The sequence below is a fragment of the Papio anubis genome, chromosome 18 (assembly GCF_008728515.1).
Source record: "Papio anubis isolate 15944 chromosome 18, Panubis1.0, whole genome shotgun sequence".
NCBI lineage: Eukaryota > Metazoa > Chordata > Mammalia > Primates > Cercopithecidae > Papio > Papio anubis.
Genome location: NC_044993.1, coordinates 62,074,632 through 62,089,463, shown reverse-complemented (window position 1 = coordinate 62,089,463; position 14,832 = coordinate 62,074,632). Strand labels below are relative to the sequence as shown.

General features: G+C 41.4%; 1 protein-coding gene across 3 annotated transcripts in view; it reads right to left on the bottom strand.

Moving 5' to 3' along the window:
• GSPT1 (G1 to S phase transition 1) overlaps positions 1–14,832 on the bottom strand; it is a 47,007-nt gene that overhangs the window by 9,457 nt on the left and 22,718 nt on the right. For all 3 annotated transcript variants that reach the window (XM_009196019.3, XM_009196018.4, XM_003916559.5), the window contains exons 6-11: positions 11,659–11,736; positions 8,176–8,356; positions 7,389–7,543; positions 7,083–7,223; positions 5,754–5,847; positions 3,649–3,729 (exon numbers count right to left, since the gene is read on the bottom strand). In XM_009196019.3, coding sequence (XP_009194283.1) covers positions 3,649–3,729; positions 5,754–5,847; positions 7,083–7,223; positions 7,389–7,543; positions 8,176–8,356; positions 11,659–11,736 — 730 coding nt within the window. The remainder of the gene's footprint in view (positions 1–3,648; positions 3,730–5,753; positions 5,848–7,082; positions 7,224–7,388; positions 7,544–8,175; positions 8,357–11,658; positions 11,737–14,832) is intronic.

The following is a 14,832-nucleotide window of genomic DNA, read 5'->3' as shown; positions in this document are numbered from 1 at the left end:
CCAGTGTACTCCAGCCTGGGCCACAGTAGGAGACTCCGTCTCAAAAAAAAAAAAGAAGAAAGAAAGAAACAAGAGTTTAGAAGTCACTCACCTAAAAAACAATCTGTATTGGCTGGGCGCAGTGGCTCACGCCTGTAATCCCAGCACTTTGGGAGGCCGAGGCAGATGGATCACGAGGTCATAAGTTCAAGACCAGCCTGGCCAACATGGTGAAACCCCGTCTCTACTAAAAATACAAAAATGAGCTAGGCATGTTGGCACGTTCCTGTAATCCCAGCTACTCGGGAGGCTGAGGCAGGAGCATTGCTTGAACTGGGACCCGGGAGGTGGAGGTTGCAGTGAGCTGAGATAGTGCCACTACACTCCAGCCTGGCATACAGAGTGAGACTCCGTCTCAAAAAACAAACAAACAAACAAATAAAAAAACCACTATCTGTATCTCAGAACAGTTTCATAAAATATCAAAGTAAAAAACCAATTTTTAATTTAACCCATTAATTACTGTGGTTAAAATACATGTAACAAAATTTACCAGCATAACCATTTTAGATGTACGTTTCAATAGTATTAGATACATTAAAATACTGTACAACCAATATTCAGAACTCCAAAATCTTGTTATCTTGCAAAACTTAAACTCCCCATTCCCCCAAACACTGGCAACCACCATCCTACTTTCAGTTGACAAATGTGACTATTCGAGGTACCTCATTTAAGTAGAATCATACGGTATTTGTCTTTTTGTGACTGGTTTATTTCACATAGCATAATGTCCTCAAGGTTCATTCATGTTGTGGCCTATGTCAGAACTTCCTTTTGAAGGCTGTACAATATTCTATTACATATATGTAACACGCTTGCTTTATCCATTCATCCTTTAGGGACACCAGGGCTGCTTCCACCTTCTGGCTAATGTGAATAATGCATCTATGAACATGTTTATACAGATATCTGAGACTCTGCTTTCAACTCTTTTGAGTATATACTCAGAAATGGTATTGCTGGATTACGTGGGAAATCTATGTTTGATTTTTTGAGGAAGTGCTATATTTTTTCACAGCACTTGGCACAATTTTACATTACCAACAGTGCACAAGGGTTCCAAATTCTCCACATCCTTGCCAACACATGTTACTTTGTTTTCCAAAAAAAGTTTTTAACTGAGATGGGATCTTACACATAGAGACCTGGCCTGGTCTCAAAATTCAAGTGATCCTCCTGCCTCAGCTTCTCCCAAAGTGCAGGGATGATAGGCGTAAGCCACCATGTCCAGCCCTGTGGATTTGATTTCTATTTCCCTAATGGTTAGTGGTGCTAAGCATCTTTTCATGTACGTTTTGGCTGTTTGTACATCATCTTTGGAAAAATGTCTATTGCAGTCCTTTGCCCATTTTTGAATTGGGTTGTTTAGTTTTTTTGTTGACTTGTAGGAGTTCTTCATATATTCTAGTATTAACCCCATATTTAGATATATGATTGGCAAATGTTTTCTCTCATTCCATAGGTTGCCAACCCCATGAATTTTTTATTGTAAAAGTCTTGCCAGTTTTTTATTTGATATTTGAGACGGTGTCTCGCACTGTTGCCCGTGCTGGTGTGCAGTGGTGTGATCTTGGCTCGCTGTAACCTCCACCTCCTGGGTTCAAGCGATTCTCCTGTCTCAGCCTCCTGGATAGCTAGGATTACAGGCACCCGCTGACACACTTGGCTAATTTTTTGTATTTTTAGTAGAGACGGGGTTTCACTATGTTGGCCAAGCTGGTCTCGAACTCCTGACCTCGTGATCCACCCACCTCAGCCTCCCAAAGTGCTGGAATTACATGCGTGGCCCACTGTGCCAGCCGCGTCTATGTCTTTTAAACTATTCTAGCTCTGTTCCACTGAGATTCAGGAGGACTAAACTGAAGTGAGTTTTTGAGACTTGCTCAACTCTAGGACATTCTGTACCTGCCTAGTGATTAGTATCAAGTGACGGCTTCCACAGAGAACAGCCACTTTCTCTATACTAGCTACTAAGGCCCCTCACTTGCAAATATGTCTGGGTACTAACTTCACTTATGTTTAGAGAATCATACTTTTTTCTATTCTGGAAAAATATAAATAATAACATTTAACTTTTAAACCATTTAGTTTGCAATTCAGTGCCATCTAGTGTATTCACCATGTTGTACAATCAATACCACTAATTCTAAAACTTTATTGTCCCAAAAAGGAAATCCTATACCCATTAAGCAGTCACTCCCTACTTTCCCTCCTTCAGCCCCTTGCAACCAAGCTGCCTTACACCTCCATAGCTTTTTTTTTTTTTTTTTTCCGAGAAAAGGTCTTGCTCTGTTGCCCAGCCTGGAGTGCAGTGGTATGATCAGACATCATAAATCATAGCAGCCTTGACTTCCTGGGCTTAAGCAATCCTCCTGCCTCAACCTCCCAAATAGCTGGGACCACAGGCATGTATCACCACAAGTGGCTAATTTTATTTTTCAAAGAGACAGAGTCTCCCTACGTTGCCCAGTGTGGTCTCCAATTCCTGGGCTCAAGCTATCTGTCCACCTCAAACTCCCAAAGTGCTAGGTGTTAGCCACCCGGCCTGGCTCATCTCCATAATTTTTGTGACAACTCTACAGACAAAACTCAGTAAGGGCTGGGTGTGGTGGCTCACGCCTGTAATCCCAGCACTTTGGGAGGCCCAGGCGGGCAAATCACAAGGTTAGGAGTTCGAGACCAGCCTGGCCAACATGGTGAAACCCTGTCTCTACTAAAACTACAAAAGTTAGCCAGATATAGTGATGCATGCCTGTAATCCCAGCTACCCAGTTGGCGGAGGTTGCAGTAAGTCGAGAATGCACCACTGCACTCCAGCCTGGGCGATGGGGCTAGACTCCATCTCAAAACAACAACAACTAACTAAGAACTCAACCTGAGAATTATTTTCATTCAGATGTCAGCCTTCAAGTTGCAAAGATAATAGGAAAAAGCAGGCTTTAAAATAGAAACATTTTAGAAGATACTATATATTCTAATCTCCAATGCACAAGGCATCAAGAAGCGAGATAATACAATTTGTAAGGTGCCAATTATGTCTAAATATTACATTTGATAATGGATTCTTTTTCTAATTTACTCTGCCTGGAGTTAGCATGGTAAATAAATTCTCACTGAAATCTAGCAAAATCTCCATCTGAAGGTACTGATGACTCAAGTATGTGGTCCAGCATAAGCAACATCTTTGGAGCTGTTAGAGAAGCTCTGCTTCAGGTTATCTGCAAACATCAGCAATTGAACAGTCAAAAATAACACAAAGGAGGTCAGGTATGGTGGCTCACGCCTGTAATCCTAGCACTTTGGGAGGCCAAGATGGGAGGATTCTTTGAGGCCAGGAGTTAGAGACTAGTCTAGTCAACATAGTGAGACCCCATCTCAATTTTTATTTAAAGAAAAAAAAAAAAAATTAGCCAGGCAGAGTGGCACATGCCTATAGTCCCAGCTACTTGGGAGGCTCAGGTGGCAGGATTACTTGAAAGTTTGAGGCTGCAATAAGCTATGACTGTGCCATTGCACTGCTGCCTCAGTGACAGAACAAGACCCTATCTTTAAAAAAAAAAAAAAAAAATCAATAAATAGATGGGAAACAGCATAACCGATTCTTACCTTGTTTGGCATCATCACAAGCTGCTGGCCTTTACAAATAGATCCTGATTCCAGCTTTCCCAGGACCACAGTGCCCATATCCTGATGAAATGTAAAATAAAATCCAGTTTCAGACTTACTGGTGCTGTATAACAGCTCAATAGCCCAAAGTGAAATTCTACACTGCTTATTCATAAAGGAAAATCATTTGCTTAAGTAGAAGGCTTAGGTTCATCTTAAACTCAGTAACAAATACTCTATAATAATTTGTCATAAGCATTTGTGTGATCATATTAATAATGCAGGATGCCTATGATTTAAAAAGAAAATATGGTGCAGGGTGGGTACGGTGGCTCATGCCTATAATCTCAACACTTTGGGAGGCAGAGGGGGTGGACCACCTGAGGTCAGGAGTTCGAGACCAGCCTGGCCAATATGGCGAAACCCCATCTCTACTAAAAATACAAAAATTAGCCAGGCATGGTGGAATGCCTGTAATCCCAGCTACTCGAGAGGCTGAAGCAGAAAAATCGCTTGAACTTGGGAGGCAGAGGTTGCCGTGAGCCAAGACTGAACCACTCAACTCTAGCTTGAGACAGAGCAAGACTCTGTCTCAAAAAACAGGCTGGGCTCGGTGGCTCACAAGGTCAGGAAATCGAGCCCATCCTGGCTAACACGGTGAAACCCCATTTCTACTAAAAATACAAAAATTAGCTGGGTGTGATGGTGCATGCCTATAATCCCAGCTACTCAGAAGGCTGAGGCATGAGAATCGCTTAAACCTAGGAGGCAGAGGTTGCAGTGAGCTGAGATGATGCCACTGCACACCAGCCTGGCGAAAGAGCGAGACTCCATCTAAAAAAAGAAAAAAGAAAAAAAAAAGGTGCAAAAAACAACAAAGAAATTCATGTTGGAAGATCTGAACTGATTGTACCAATTCAGGTTCTCCTGATCTCTAGGCCTGTTTCCTCATATATAAAATTGGAAAAAACAGTATTTGTTAAAGAAATTTAGAATGGAGCTAATTAAAGAATGATGTATTTGAGGAGGAGAAAACATTACATACACTGATACCGCAAAACTTAAAAAAAATTCAAGTTGGAAATCCAGTTAAAAACAAGGAAGTTTATTTTAAGATGAACATCCAGTGCTGGTGAGGCTGTGGTAAAACGAACACTCATGCTGCCAGTGGTAACAGAAGTTAGCACAGTATTTTTGCGATGCTATGTATCAATATGCATCAACTTTAATGAGAAAATCCTTTGAGCCCAGCAGTTACATCTATGAGTTTATCACTGAGATATGATCCCTGGCTCATCTGGAAACAGCTAAAATAAACTAAACTTGTTGAATAAATTATGGTCTGTCTATATCACTAAAATAAAGCCAGTAAGAAAAAGACATCAATGTTATGTTGTTAATAAAGTTTCTGGACCAGGCATGGTGGCTCATGCCTGTAATCCCAGCACTTTGGAAGGCCAAGGCGGGCAGATCACCTGAGCTTAGGAGTTCGAGACCAGCCTGGCCAACATTGTGAAACCCCATCTCTACTAAAAATACAAAAAACAATTAGCCGGATGCAGTAGCACATGTCTGTACTCCCAGTGACTTAGGAGGCTGAGGCTGGAGAATCTCCTGAACCTGGAAGACAGAGATTGCAGTGAGCTCACACCACTGCACTCTAGCCTGGGTGACAGAACGAGACTCCATCTCAAAAAAAAAAAAAAAAGGCCAGGTGTAGTAACTCACACCTGTAATCCCGGCACTTTGGGAGGCCAAGGTGAATGGATCACAAGGTCAGGAGATCGAGACCATCCTAGCTAACACGGTGAAACCCTGTCTCTACTAACAATACAAAAAAATTAGTTAGGCATGGTGGTGGGTACCTGTAGTCCTAGCTACTCAGGAGGCTGAGGCAGGGCAATGGCGTGAACCTGCAAGGCGTGACCTGCAAGCTTGCAGTGAGCCCAGACTACACCACTGCACTCTAGCCTGGAGAACAGAGTGTGAGACTCTGTCTCAAAAAGAAAAAAAAAGAAAGAAAAAAAGTTTTCATAATTAGAAACAAAATGCACAACAATGATTTCACCTCCCAAGAAACCCAATTTCTTTAACATTTTGGGTACCTTGTACTTATCCACAATTGGCAGCCTGATTGGTCCATCAACTGATCTATTGAAGTTTGGCAAATTATCCAGATATGGAATAAACGGTAATCCACTGAGAACATAACAACAATATCCATTAAAGGAAAGAAAGTCAACATAAATATCAAAATGTTAAGTTAACATGACTATAACTTTAAACAGGTTATAACAATATTTTCATTCTACTCATGTATTTTTCCCATTCAACCAATTTATTATCCATTTCATCTCACTTATTCCACAGAAAACTAAAAATATTACAAAACTGCTCAGTATAAGGCTTCCTCATAAACTTATTAAAATTTAGAAAAGTATTTTACAGCAAATAACCTATATGTAATAAATTGACTATATTACTTAATTTTTATCGACTTTTCCAGTTTTGAAACCAAGATTCCATAAAATAATTTCCCCTTTAAACATATAGTACTGGCTGGGTGCAGTGGCTCATGCCTATAATTCCAGCACTTTGGGAGGCCGAAAAGCAGGTGCATCTCTTGAGCCCAGGAGTCCAAGACCAGCCTGGGCAACATGGTGACTCCTCATCTCTACTAAAAATACAAAAATCAGCCAGGTGCGGTGGCATGCGCTTATAGTCCCTACGACTTGGGAGGCTGAGGTAGGAGGATCTCTTGAGCTGGGAGGTAGAGGTTGCAGTGAGCTGAGATCATGCCACCGCACTCCAGCCTGGGCAACAGAGTGAAAGCCTGTTTCAAAAAAAAACAAATAAACAACAACAAAAAAAACCAGAAACACAGAGTCCAAGAATAAACTCATATTTATGGTCATTTGATTTTCAATGAGGGAGCCAATTCAATTCAATGGAAAAAGAATAGTCTTTTCAACAAATTGTGTGTAAACAATTAATATACAAAAACAAAATGAACCTAGACATAGACCTTACATCTTACACAAAAGTTAACTCAAAATAAAATACACACCTAAATGTAAAAAGCTTCAAAAATAAAACCTTTTGTGCTTCAAAGGACACCATCGAGAAGTGAAAAAAGGCAACTCATAAAGTGGGAGAAAATACTTGCTATAATCAGATTGCAGCTGATAAGGGACTGGTGGCCAGTATTAAAAAGAACTCTTAGGACTCAGCAACAAAATGACAACCCAGTTTAAAAATGGGCAAAGATCTAAGTATTTTTAAAACCAAGGTTACAGTTAATATTCTCTTAAACTACTTATAAAGATGTATGCTCAATAGCATATGTTAACATGTTACTCAGCATATGTCTTTATAAGTAATTTAAGTAGTAACATCCTTTTCCTTTTTAAAAAAAGGAAAAAACAGTTACTTACATGTACCAAGGACAGAAATCCGACTGCTCTTTGAGATTTGCTCCAGTAAGTCCTGAGCAGGGCATAAAGTGAATGTCCTTTTTGGGATTGAAGCCAACTTTTTTCAAAAATGGCACTAGTTTCTCTTTACATTCTTCATATCTACAATTATAATATAACCAAAATAACTCAATTACAATGTAAACCAAGAACTCTAGTTTCCTAAGTAAACAGATTAAGGTTTAGAAAAACCCTAGAGAAAAAGGCGTACAATAACAAAACCATCCTTAGTCCCACTAACATAAAATACCAGACATCTACGCTCACCTCTCATTGCTCCAATTTACTGTTGGATCATCCATCTTATTAATTAGCACAATTAGGTGTTTTACACCTGCTGTCTTTGCCAACATTGCATGTTCTCTTGTCTGTCCTCCTTTTTCAAATCCAGTTTCAAACTCTCCTTTCCTGGCTGAGATTACCTAATTCCAAGAAAGGAAACAGTTTACTCCTACGCCTTCAGGCATACCCTTATGGCAGTAAAACATCTTTCCTTTCAGTTATATCACAAGGTTTTTTGGCAAGAAAATAGAAGAAAATGAGTTATGACGTACTTGCTTTTGAATGTCACAAATCAAACAATGTCTAAATGCTTCCAATCCCCCACATTCCCAAAATCTAGTATACCTGCATATTTTAAAATTCCAACATTTACTTTCTAGACCTTGTAACTACAAAAAAAACCAAAAAACAAAAAAAAAGGGATCTACTACCAGTATTTTGTGAAAATTGCAAAACGACTGAAGACCATATGAAACAGATGGTTTCCTATTCATCTTTTACCCATGGTGCCTAACGGCGGACTTGGCATTTAATAGAGACTAAGATCTGACATGGTAATAGGTAACAGCAACAGGAGAGAAAAGGTAAAATATACTTTCAGAAGTAAATCAAATTTTGAAGATTTCTTGAAGAGATTAGTATGATGAAAACTGACCGTGTACATCATTATATTTCACTACAACCTGAATTTGAGCTTTTAGAAGATAAATTCAAATTTAAAGACATAAGTGGGGCTACTAACAAATTAGACGGACTGGAAATGTCTTCTTACCAGCACAGCCAGATCAGCTTGAGAGGCACCACCAATCATATTTGGGACAAAACTCTTGTGGCCAGGGGCATCTAGAATTGTGAAATGCTTCTTTTCGGTTTCAAAATAGGCACGACCCACTTCTACTGTTTTACCCTTGTCTCGTTCTTCCTGATTTGTGTCTAAGGCCCAAGACAAGTACCTGAAATAATTTTTTACAAAAGAATAATATTCCTAAGAACATCAGAGTTTTTAGGATATTCTTCACCATTAAAGATATAATTGACAACATCCAGCTTTATGTCCATCACACAACAACTAAATCATGAACAAGACTGGTGAAATTAAAACTGAGCCGGGCACGGTGGCTCACACCTGTAATCCTAGCACTTCTGGAGGCCAAGGCGGTGGATCACGAGGTCAGGGGTTTGAGACCAGCCTGACCAACATGGTGACGCCACGTCTCTACTGAAAATACAAAAATTAGCAGGGTGTGGAGGCGCCCACCTGTAATCCCACCTAGTTAGGAGGCTGAGGCAGGAGAATCGCTTGAACTCAGGAGCTTGCAGTAAGCCAAGATCGTGCCACTGCACTCCAGCCCGGGCAACAGGGAGAGGCTCCGTCTCAAAAGAAAAAAAAGTAAACGAAGAAATTGAAAGAATAGGGCTGGGTGCGGTGGCTCACGCCTTTAATCCCCACACTTTGGGAGGGCGAGGCTGGCAGATCACCTGAGGTCAGGAGTTTGAGACCAGCCTGGCCAATACAACAAAACCTCATCTCTACTAAAAATACAAAAATTGGGCATAGTAGTGCATACCTATAGTCACAGCTATTTCAGAAGCTGAAACAGGAGAATCGCTTGAAGTTGGGAAGTAGAGGTTGCAGTGAGCCGAGATCGTGCCACTGCACTTCAGGCTGGGCAACAGAGCGAGACTCTGTCTCAAAAAAAAAGGGGGGTTGGGCACAGTGGCTCACGCCTATAATCCCAGCACTTTGGGAGGCCGAGGCGGGCGGATCACCTGAGGTCAAGAGATCGAGACCATTCTGGCCAACATGGTGAGACCCCGTCTCTACTAAAAATACAAAAATTAGCTGGGCATGGTGGCGCATGCCTGTAGTCCCAGCTACTGGGGAGGCTGAGGCAGGAGAATCGCTTGAACCCAGGAGGCGGACATTGCAGTGAGCTGAGATTGCACCACTGCACTCCAGCCTGGTGACACAGGGAGACTCTGTCTCCAAAAAAAAAGAAAACTGAAAAAATGTATTATTTTGATTCAAACCCTTGGAAGTTTTATATAAACACAGTCAATTATACAGTCTAGAACATTATTTTATGGCAAGTTGACAACATACACAGAAAAACTAAGTACAAATGCCAGTATCACTGTGTGTTAAGTGATAATGAGCTCCCTTATTACTTCATTTTTATACTCACATGGCACAAAATACAACACAAATAATGGGTGTCTTGAGAGTCAAAGGGTAATACAACTTTTTTGGATGGGCACGGTGACTCACGCCTATAATCTCAGCACTCTGAGAGGCTAAGGTGGGCGGATCACGAGGTCAGGAGATCAAGACCATCCTAGCTAACACAGTGAAACCCCGACTCTACTAAAAATACAAAAAATTAGCCGGGCGTGGTGGCGGGCACCTGTAGTCCGAGCTACTCGGGAGGCTGAGGCAGGACAATGGTGTGAACTCAGGAGGCAGAGCTTGCAGTGAGCGGAGATGGAGCCACTACACTCTAGCCTGGGCGACAGAGCCCAGGCCATGTCTGGCCCCTTTTTTTTTTTTTTTGAGACGGAGTCTCACTCTGGCCCAGGATGAAGTGCAGCGGCACCATCTCGGCTCACTGCAACCTCTGCTTCCCAGGTTTCAGCTATTCTCCTGCCTCAGGCTCCCAAGTAGCTGGGATTACAGGTGCCCACCACCACACCTTCCTAATTTTTGTCGTTTTGTTTTTTTTGGAGATGGAGTTTCACTCTTGTTGCCCAGCCTGGAGTGCAACAGCCCGATCTCGGTTCACTGCAACCTCCGCCTCCCGGGTTCAAGTGATTCTCCTGCCTCAGCCTCCCCAGTAGATGGGATTAGAGGCATGTGCCACCACGCCCAGCTGATTTTGTATTTTTAGTAGAGACAGGGTTTCTCCATGTTGGTCAGGCTGGTCTCGAACTCCTGACCTCAGGTGATCCGCCTGCCTCGGCCTCCCAAAGAGCTGGGATTACAGGCATGAGCCACTGCACCCAGCCATTTTTGTAGTTTTAGTAGAGACAAGGTTTCACCATGTTGGCCAGGGTGGTCTCGAACTCCCGACCTCAGGTGATCTGCCTGCCTTGCCTCCCAAAGTGCTGAGATTACAGACGTGAGTCACCACACCTGGCCCAATAAAAATTGTTGTTTTTTTTTTTTTTTTTGACAGGGAGTCTTACTCTGTTGCCCAGGCTGGAGTGCAGTGGCGCGATCTCGGCTCACTGCAAGCTCCGCCTCCCAGGTTCATGCCATTCTCTTGCCTCAGCCTCCCTAGTGGCTAGGACTACAGGCGCCTGCCACCTCGCCCAGCTAATTTTTTGGATTTTTAGCAGAGAAGGGGTTTCACCGTGTTAGCCACGATGGTCTCGATCTCCTGACCTCGTGATCCGTCCACCTCGGCCTCCCAAAGTGCTGGGATTACAGGCGTAAACCACTGTGCCAGGCCTAAAACTTTTTAATAAAATAAAAAATAACTGTCCTCAGATATTTTTGAAAAGTGAAAGCTACTAACGCACCATGTGGGAGCAATGGCTACTTGCTAAAAATTGCTTCAATATTACACTGCCAAGTAAAAATTTATATAAATTCAAACCATCCATAACAGTAAGCATTAATTTAGCTTACCTCATCATCTGTACTTCATAGCATGTCCTCAATTTTTTATAACACTGACTAGCATTTTTCCCACTGATTATAGAGGAATATAATTTTATTTTTTCTTAAATGACCACCAATATCCCATTGAGATAAGGCTTGCTAACTTTTTAAAAATAAAAGTAGTAAGGTTAGAAAACAGAAAAAAGTTGACTGTCTCACCATTCAAAGGCAACCACTGTCAATAATTCCATTCCATTTTATTTCCAGCATTTATTTACATAATGGTCATATCTTAAGCACAAGGATGTTTCCTGCTTCCCCCCAACTGCCACCACAATGCAAGTTCTATTCATGGTTACTATAAATTATGTAAATGTAAGTTTTCAGCGGTTGCAGAATGACCCAATTAAATGGATGGTTTATAATATTTTCAACAAGTCTATCACCAAATGTATGGATTGTTTCCAAATTTCTCTGTGTTAGTTATTAAGTCATTAGGAACTCATCTTCTGTGTATTATGAGGAGAGGGGAAATTTCCTTTGTTGTGATACCATTTTAGACTTCAACAATTTATATTTTAACAGGCTCCAAAAGCAGTAAGTGGGCATCGTTTCCTTAAAAGTAATTTATAATGTCATTAAAGTTTACTATACCAAGTTTCTCTGTTTTTCTCTTTAGCTTCTCTTTCATACTTTTCAAGTGTCCTTTTGTCAACCATTCCAGTCAAATACCTGAAAACATTTAAAGAAAAAAAAAGTAAACAATTATTCACGAATTACTCAGTGGAATTAGGAAAATGTGAAAATCGCCGACGGGAATTTCAACTCCAGAAAATAGTTATTTTATGTGTGTGTGTGTGTGTCCATCTCAAAATATATGTATTAAAAATATATATTAAAAAAAAAAAATATATATATATATTTTTTTTTTTTTGAGACGGAGTTTCGCTCTTGTCATCCAGCTGGAGTGCAATGGCACAATCTCGGCTCACTGCAACCTCTGTCTCCCGGGTTCAAGTGATTCTCCTGCCTGAGCCTCCCGAGTAGCTGGGATTACAGGCATCCACCACCATGCCCGGCTAATTTTTGTACTTGTAGTAGAGACAGGGTTTCACTATGTTGACCAGGCTGGTCTCAAACTCCTCACCTCAGGTGATCCACCCGCCTCGGCCTCCCAAAGTGCTGGGATTACAGGCGTGAGTCACTGCGCCTGGCCATATTTTTTTTTTTTTTTTTTTGAGACAGGGTCTCGCTGTGTTGCCCAGGGTAGAGTGCAGCGGCGTGGTCTCAGCTCACTGCAACCTCTTCCTCCTGGGTCCAAGTGATTCTCCTGTCTCAGTCTCTCAAGCAGCTGGGATTACAGGCAAGTGCCACCATGCCAGACTAAGTTTTTGTATTTTCAGTAGAGACTGGGTTTCACCATGTTGGTCAGGCTGGTCTCGAACTCCTGACCTCAAGTGATCTGCCCACCTCGGCCTCCCAAAGTGCTGGGATTACAGGTGTGAGAGCCACCATGCCTGGCTAGAAAATAGTTAAAGGTACCACTGGTGGATGCTAAAATTATGGAAAGTGTAAGTGGAAAAAGGATATTTACAGTCTCAAATTATCAGACAAAGTGGCCTGGTGTGGTGGTTCACGCCCATAATCCCAGCACTTTGGGAGGCCAAAGCAGGTGGATCACAAGGTCAGGAGTTCGAGACCAGCCTGACCAACATAGTGAAACCTCATCTCTACTAAAAATACAAAATAATTAGCCAGACGTGGTGGTGCATGCCTATAATCCCAGCCACTTGGGAGACTAAGGCAGGAGAATTGCTTGAACCCTGGAGGCAGAGGTTGCAATGAGCCAAGATCACGCCACTGCACTCCAGCCTGGGGGATACAGTGAGACTCAGTCTAAAAAAAAAAAAAAAAAAAAAGAAAAGAAAAGGAAAAACTAACCTTATAGTGGACAATCTTGACAGATGACACCTTAACCAAGTAATTATGACTAATTTCACCAGTAATAAGGAAGTTCTGATGAATGACTATGGTTATAAGATGTTAACATCAGGGCAGGATGAATGAAGGGAACTTTCTGTACTGTTTTTGCAATCATTCCGTAAATCTAAAATTATTTCAGAATATAGAAGGTTTTTGTTTGTTTTTTAAAGTAAATATAAGGTGGGCATGGTGGTGCAAGCATGTAGTCCCAGCTACTTGAGAGGCTGAGGTAGGAGGATCAGTTGAGCACAGGAGTTTGAAGCTATAGTGTGCTATGATCCCCCCTATAAATAGCCACTACGCTCCAGCCCGGACAACACAGCAAGACCCTGTCTCTTAAAATAAATATAGTTTTATTTTTATTTTTTATAGCAATGAGGGTCTCACTATATTGCCCTGGTTGTTCTTGAAGCCTGGGCTCAAATGATCCTTCCACCTTGGCCTCCCCAAAGTGCTAGGATTACAGGTATGAGCCACCATGCCTAGCCAAGTAAATTTAAAAATAAAATAACAAGTAAATGTAAATGTAGGTACTATAGAAAAGAGAAAAAATTGCAACAATGTTGTCTAGGCAAGTAAATCTTATTACTTGTCAAAATGAGATAATAATTTTAAAATAGTTCGTTAGTAACGCATACTTCCTTTGACTCACTCCAATTCAAAGCCCTTTCCCTATAGCTTTCATCTGTGTTCTCCACATAGACATCTATAGTGCAGTGCACATAAGCATTTGCATGTAGAAACCCAGTGTGATGCCACCAAAACTTACAGTCCATCAGCAAAAAATATACACTGTCCTGAAACATAACATTATATGGCTGTGACACTTCAACCACAGAGACCTGGTGAAGGACCCCTGTTTAACAGCCTCTCTTAGGGTCTCTGTTGTGGAAACGTTCAGAAGTAACTAGCAAGATTACCAATTACCATTAGCCAGGTGTGGTTAATCACACCTGTATCCCAGCACTTTGGGAGGCAGAGGAGGGCAGAACACTTGACCCCAAGAGGTCAAGACCAGCCTGGGCAATATGAAGAAACACCACCTCTACAAAAAACACAAAAATTAGCCAGGCCTGGGCCTGGTCGCATGCACCTGTAATCCCACCTACTTAGGAGGCTGAGGTGGAAGGACTGCTTGAGCCCAGGAGGTCGAGGCTGCAGTGAGCCAAAATCATGCCACTGCACTCCAGCCTTGGTAACAGAATGAGACCCTATCTCAAAAAAAAAAAATTTAACTAGGCAAGATGATGGCAAGCCCTCTAGGTCTTCTGATGACACAGTTTGAAGAAATGGGTCTAATTTAGAGGAGCAATTAAAAATTTAGGACTTTTTAGTTATCAAGATTTGTCAATACTAAAATGCATTACTAAAAGCCAGCCAGTCATTTCCTACCTAGGAAATTCCTATCATACGATCAAAAAATTATCTTAGCATTTTAGCTAGTCTACCTGTCTATTAAATCCATATACATTTAAGGAGCTAATGAATGAGGAAAAAACAGTTCTCCCATTCACCATATTCAAGAGCTGGTTTTCATTATTCCCATGTATGTTATATGCAAAGCACACTAAGATTTCCCATAATCTAGAGTTTTATGTTCATTTTTTATTTTTAAAAAATGTAAAAAGCTTTCAGAAACACATTTAACAATAGCAATAGTCACATTACAAAAACTACTACTTTTTTTAAAAAATTAAAGTAGAGACAGAGTGTCACTGTCTTGCCCAGGCCGGCCCAGGCTGGTTTCAAACTCTAGACCTCAAGTCAAGTGATCCTCCCACCTTAGCCTCTCAAAATGCTGGGATTAGAGGTGTGTTCCACCACACCAGGCCAAAAATCACTTCT